Below are 6645 nucleotides of genomic sequence, written 5' to 3' on the forward strand. Positions count from 1 at the left end.
TATTTTATGGGATCAATGAAGCCATGGCAACCACGGTCGCTGTATATGAATCAAGGTATGCCTCAAGACTCGTCTCAGTATTTTAATAATATGAATTTTGGTCAACAGTCTGTACCTTTTTCACCTTCTTGGCCATAGTCTTACCAATATCCAATGCCCTGGAAACCTTGGTATCCTCAATCTGGTCCAAATTATTCATGGTCCTAGAATTCCCTTGGACCTCCTACCTCTCCTTGAGGATAATTCTACCAACCTATGCCACAACAACAACTACAACTGCCTGCTAATGCGCCCACTAGTAATCCTTCTCTCCATCCTCAATTACCTGTCCAACCCAATTTGAATCCAAATAATAGAGGGGCTCAACAGGTCGAGACACTCAACCTCCTTGCATATAGTATTGCCACTATGGAATGTAATGAATTAAATCTTCGATCTGGTTGGGTGGTCAATACTCAGACTTCACCTATAATTGTTGATCATACCAAAGATGAAGTATCAAAGCCAGAAAAAGAATGATAGGGGATGAGCCAACACAGATTCCTATAAAGCAACAAACCCCTTGACATACTATTTTTACTAGAGGGTGTCAGACTGGTCCACCCTATCTTGAAAGATTATCCTTGATCTAACAAAGTCCTCATCCCAAATTTGGTTTATTGGAAGAATTACATAATTTATTCGTCCAAATTTCGTTACTTCAGGCTATGAAGGACGTATAGATTTATGCTAAGGCAATTAAATAATATTGTTCTAAGAAGCCTGGCATAAAACCAAAGGACCCACTTACTATTCATGTCATGGGTAAATTATCAAATATAATGTTGGGGAAATATATACATGTCAAATACGGGAATCCTGGGAATCTGATTCTGACAGTGAAAATTAATGGGGTAGATATCCCAAATGTACTCATAGATTTGGGGGAAGCGATTAATGTTATAACCTTTGCAACCATGATTACCTTGGGTCTGGGGAACCTTAAACCAACTCCCACCATCCTAGAATTGGCAGATCGATCTACTGTTAGACCAGTAGAGAAGATGGAAGATATCACTATTTCGGTAGACTCATGGAAATACCTTGTTGACCTTTTGATTTTACATACCCAATCCCCAGTCAGTGGGCACCTTTTGATTTTAGGAAGACCTTGGCTTGCAATCGCAAATGCTTACATTGGGTGTCGGTCTGGAAACATGGTAATATCTAATGGGGCAGTGACAAACAACCTTCTCCTTTACCCCCCTGCAGAACCAAGTTCATCAAATAAACCCAGATTTACCTTGAGTCAAAAGTCTCTACCTACCAAAGAGTTTGAATCTGAAGATGAATAAATTATACCCATCCTTACTATCAGCAAGGCTCTTTGTTTTAAATATGAAATGAAGGACAATGCCATTAGCACATTTGTTAGCAATCCGGACTCCATTTCTAATTCAACTTGTCAACTGTTAGAAACTGTCATGCCCTACAATGTTCATGAAGATATTGAACTAGAAATAGAAATAGAAAACAATCTTGAAATTGTACCTCATAATAGTGTTCTTGTAGAAATTGAACGAGGGAAAAGATTGAATATTAATCCTCACCTTTCACACTCCCAATCCGTACAACTGCTAAAAGTCCTTTGGGAGCGTAAAGAAGCTTCTTCTTGGGAGTATACTGATATGAAAGGTGTCCCTACTAATTTATGTACTCATCATATATACATTAAAGAGGAACGTCGAACTATTAGGTAGCCACAAAGAAGAATGAATCCTTAAAAAACATTGTCAAAGATAAATTGCAAAAGTTATTAGATGTGGGTTTTATTTATCTGATATCAGAGAGTCAATGGGTTTTTGACCATTGTCATTGTTCCTAATAAGAATGGAAAGTGGCATATCTGCATTGATTATAGGGAGCTAAATAAAGAAACTTAGAAAGACCATTTCCCCTTACCCTTTATTGACCAAGTCCTTGATACATTAGCTGGGAAGGAGTTTTTCTCCTTTCTGGATGGATTTAGCAGATACAATCAGATACAAATAGCTATTGAGGATTAGGACAAACCCACTTTCACATGACCTTGCAGAACCTTTTCCTACCGATTCCTTCCATTTGGCCTCTGTAATGCACCTACTACATTTCAAAGGGAAATATGAGAAAATTTCTCTCATCTAGTTAATAATAGTGTTGAGATTTACATGGATGACTTTACCCCATATGGGGATTCCTTTACAAAATATTTGAAAAACTTAGAGAAAGTACTTGAAAGATGCAAGAAAACACATGTTTCTCTAAGTACAGTCAAATTTCATATGATGATGAAAGAAGGGATAGTGTTAGGACACCTACTTTCAGCTGTAGGAATTTGGGTTAATCTAGTAAAGGTAGAGGTAATCTTAAAGTTTCCAACGCCTAAGACACTGACACAGGTATGTAATGTTATTGGTTATGCTGGCTATTATAGGCATTTCATAGAATTTTTTTCTAAAATAACATTCCCACTTTTTCAATTGTTACCTAAAGATGCAAAATTTGTGTGGACAAATGAATGTGAAGCAAATTTTATAGAAATCAAAGAACTAGTCTACAAGGCTCTGATATTACATGGTCCTGACTAGGAACTCCTGTTTCACATCTCTATTGATGCTTCTCAAACAATAGTAGGAACGGTTTTGGGGAAGTAGGAGGACAAGAAGCCGTATGCAATTTACTATGTCAGCAAGAATTTGACCCCTGCTAAATTAAATTATACGGTAATTGAAAAGGAGTTTTTGGCTATCATTTATGTTGTTAATAAATTTCAACATTTTATCACAGGGTATCCTACTTTTGTGCACACTGATCATACAACTATCAGATATCTGATGAAAAAGCCAATTACCCCCGGTCGCGTTACAATATGGTTACTATTAGTTTAGGAGCTTGATATTACCATTGTAGACAAACCAGGGAAAAATAACGTAATCGCAGATTTCCTGTCTAGGATGGATACTAATGATGAAGGTACACCTGTAGAGGATAGTTTTCTAGAAGAACATATTTGTGCAATTTCTGCTCACACTCTGTGGTATATAGATATTGCTAACTTTATTGCTACATGAAAGGTGCCTCAACACTTGTCTTACAGAGAAAAACAAAGGATTACCCATCACAGTGCTCGCTATTCGTGGATAGAGGGATATCTTTTTTACACGGGATTTGATCAACAAATTTGGCACTGATAAGTTGATATGACATCTATGATGTACTAAAAGCTGCTCATGATGGCCCTTGTGGGGTACATTTTGAAGATAAGCAGACATGTCATAAGGTGTTACAAATGGGATACAATAGGCCTTCTATGTTTTTTGATGCAAGGAAATATGTTAGAGGGTGCAATAGTTTCCAGTGGATGGGTCAGCGTGGTTGTGCAGATGAAATGCCATTACAATCCCAACTAGCTCTTGAGACCTTTCAAAAATGGGCTATCAATTTTGTTGGGCCATTTAATCCACCTTCACATCAGAAAGTTTGCATTCTGGTTTGCACGGATTATGTATCAAAGTGGGTAGAGGCCAAGGATGTTGTGAAAGAAATGGAACAGGTTGTCTCAAATGTTTTATTTGAAGAAATTCTTGCACGGTATAGAGCTCCTAGAGAGATAGTTTCAGATGGAGGGGCATAATTTACATCACATCTAATAGCAGGACTCATGAAGAAATATGGAACCAAGCATAGGGTAACATCTCCATATCACCCTCAGGCGAATGGTCAAGCCCCCCTTTAGTCAGAACTTGGAGTGGTTCTCGGAAGAAAATAGTGAAAAAGATTATCCCTGGGGTCAATACCAATAGGAATATATAAACCAATGCTTCCATAGATTTGATTTGATCATAATTTACAATTATGGAGATAGTTTTCGTACTAGAAAGCACAAACAAGGTACTAGAGAATATCCTTACTAAGATTGTAGTGAACCATCATCAGAATTAGGCTGAAAAACTTCTTGAGGCACTGTGGGCGTATAGAACAACATGGAGGAACACAACAGGGATTTCACCATATGAGTTGTCTATGGTAAATCCCTTTTGTTTCTAACGGAATTCAAAATTAAGACACTTAGGATAGCCCTTGAAGTATGTTTAGATCTTTCAGAAGCCCATAAAGACTGACTGGAACAGTTGAATGAGTTGGATGAAATTCGTTTGGTAGCTATCCAGAATAATGCGGCAACCCAGCAGCAACGAACTAAATGGCATGATAAAATGATTAAGAAAAATGTGTTTCAAAGAGGGGATTGGGCATTACTCTATGATTCTCAGTTCAATGATTTTAAGGGAAAACTCTACTCTAGGTGGATGGGACCATATGAAGTTGACATGGTGTTCGATAATGGGACTGTTATACTTATCACAATTGATGAGGAACATACTTCTTTGATCGTGAATGGACACCGCCTTGGGTTATATCACCATCCAGCTTCAAGAGACTCCTTTATTAAATATATCTCTAATAACTCTAGTTTTAAAGTTATTAGTGTAGGGAATTCCTCCTCTGCACCCTTGATTTAATATCTATATATATATATATATATATATATATATATATATATATATATATATATATATATATATATATATATATATGTAATATAATGAAACGTTGTTACTACTCTATCAATCTTTTTCTTGCAGGTACCTCACTGGCATTGTTACTCCTCTGGTGTTGCTACTCTGATGATGGAAATTTTGTCTATGTACTTCACTAGTGTTGTTACTCCTCCCGTGTTCTTACTCCATGGTGATGATGATTTCATTTAAGTATTCTGGTGTTGTTACTCCTCTGGTGCTGTTACTCCACTGATGTTGTTACTCCATCACAATTTTTTCTAAGTATTCGGTGTTGTTACTCCTCAAGTGTTGTCACTCCTCAAGTGTTGTCACTTTGTAAGTGTTGTTACTTCACCGTTGTTGTTACTCCATCGTGATTTCATATAGGTATTCTAATGTTGTTACTCCTCCAGTTTTGCTACTCCTTCGGTGTTGTTACTTCGTCGATTTTCTTACTCCATCGCAATTTCGACCAAGTGTTCAAGCAATGTTGTTACTCCTTGAGTGCTATTACTCCCCCGATGTTGTTACTCCCCCGCTATTGTTACTCCATCAAGGTAATTTTCCAGGTACGCCCTCGATCGACTTTGTGGATTTGATTAATAATTCATGTGACATGACTCGATATGATCGTGGATGGTCATCCCTTAGTTGGGGGGTGTTACTATAATAATGACTTATTATTATTTTTATTAAACCTTGTGCTAAGCGCATTCACTCCACGATTTTACACCATACTTTGTGCGATACCCATATGCATTGAGACTTGAAGTTAGTACTGTTGTACTAATGAACAGTCATTTCCAACACTGCAAAGTAATTACCATTATTACTGTCCATTATCATCCATTATCTGCCATGATTTTTTCATATTTCATCGTTATCCTTCCAGTTTTCACTCTCACTACACCCAATCATTATCACAACTCTCACTACAAATCTACCTATCGTCACTCCTTCTCGACGGTTTGTTGTTATTCCAAAGTGTTTTTACAAAGCCATTGCAGAATGGGTGTTACAGAGCAAGTTCGACACAATGCAGATGTTTGGCAAGTCTTCTTGGATTCAGGGTGGCATGTGTATTTTGAGATGTTACAAGGATTTGATGAAGCCATCACAATGGAATTTGCATTAAACTTGGAAGGAAATCAATCTAGAGTTCGTGGGTTAGATATTTCTATGACGGAGGAAGCAATTTCAATTTCTAGTCGATTACATCGAGGAGGTCAGAAATGGTTCTCTTGGAAGTCTCCTCTACCGAAGTTTCTAGAATTGTTTTTGCAGGCTGGGGAGACATTGGCCCAAAAAGGAAGAGGGTATGATCATAAATATCTGCAATATGCATTGGGTGAGGTGGCGTATTTTTTTATGAGGTATGTTACCTGGGAATATTGTTTCTCTATATTGTTTAAGTGTCATTTAAAACTCCTTACATGCCTCCAGTTTCATCATGCCCAAGTTCATGCTTTAGACATGCCATACTTCCTATGGAGCAACCTCCACTTAATGTCACAATCTGCCCGACGGTCTCAACAACCATTAGTGGTCCTCACAAATCATGGGTTAGTTAGATTATTGGTGGTGCATCCTTTGTCTTTAACCTCTACGACTTTGCCACAATTCACCGAGCTAGCGGAGGAAGAACTTGCCAGTATGATACATGTAGGGGAAGAGGAAGAAGATGTAGAAGTGGAAAAAGAGGCCATAGACAATGTTTTTCCAGCGTTGCCTGTTTGTCCAACAGAGATAGATGCAATGGAGATAGAAGATAGTGCAGTTGACGCTACTCCATAAGAACCAACATCGACTGCCAATCTAGGAGGAGAATCACCACCCTCGGATGCAGTTACAGGTGGTGCTAACACACAAGAACCAACATCACTTGTCCAAACAATTGAAGAACTTTTTCTTGACAACGTAGGTGGTGTTGTTACACAAGAACCAACACCACCTGTCCAAACAATTGAAGAACCCTTGGTTGAGAATGTAGGTGGTGTTATTACACAAGAACTAGCACCACCTGTCCAAGCAATTGAAGAACTTATGGTTAGAAATTTAGATGGTGCTA

General features: G+C 37.9%; 1 protein-coding gene across 1 annotated transcript; it reads left to right on the forward strand.

Annotated features, from left to right (window-relative positions):
- Nucleotides 1–3307: 3307 nt before the first annotated feature.
- On the forward strand, nt 3308–3652 carry LOC149258842 (uncharacterized). The gene has a single exon (XM_089437089.1). The coding sequence runs from the start codon at nt 3308–3310 to the stop codon at nt 3650–3652; it is 345 nt and encodes a 114-aa protein (XP_089293215.1).
- The last annotated feature ends 2993 nt before the right edge of the window (nt 3653–6645 follow it).

This window comes from Pinus tabuliformis, chromosome 6 (assembly GCF_031772625.1).
Source record: "Pinus tabuliformis cultivar Carrire ecotype Pingquan chromosome 6, CPIR1, whole genome shotgun sequence".
Classification (NCBI taxonomy): Eukaryota; Viridiplantae; Streptophyta; class Pinopsida; order Pinales; family Pinaceae; genus Pinus; species Pinus tabuliformis.

Excerpts from the sequence above, each read along its gene's own strand:
- LOC149258842 (XM_089437089.1), top strand. The coding sequence starts at position 3,308 with ATGGGATACAATAGGCCTTCTATGTTTTTTGATGCAAGGAAATATGTT.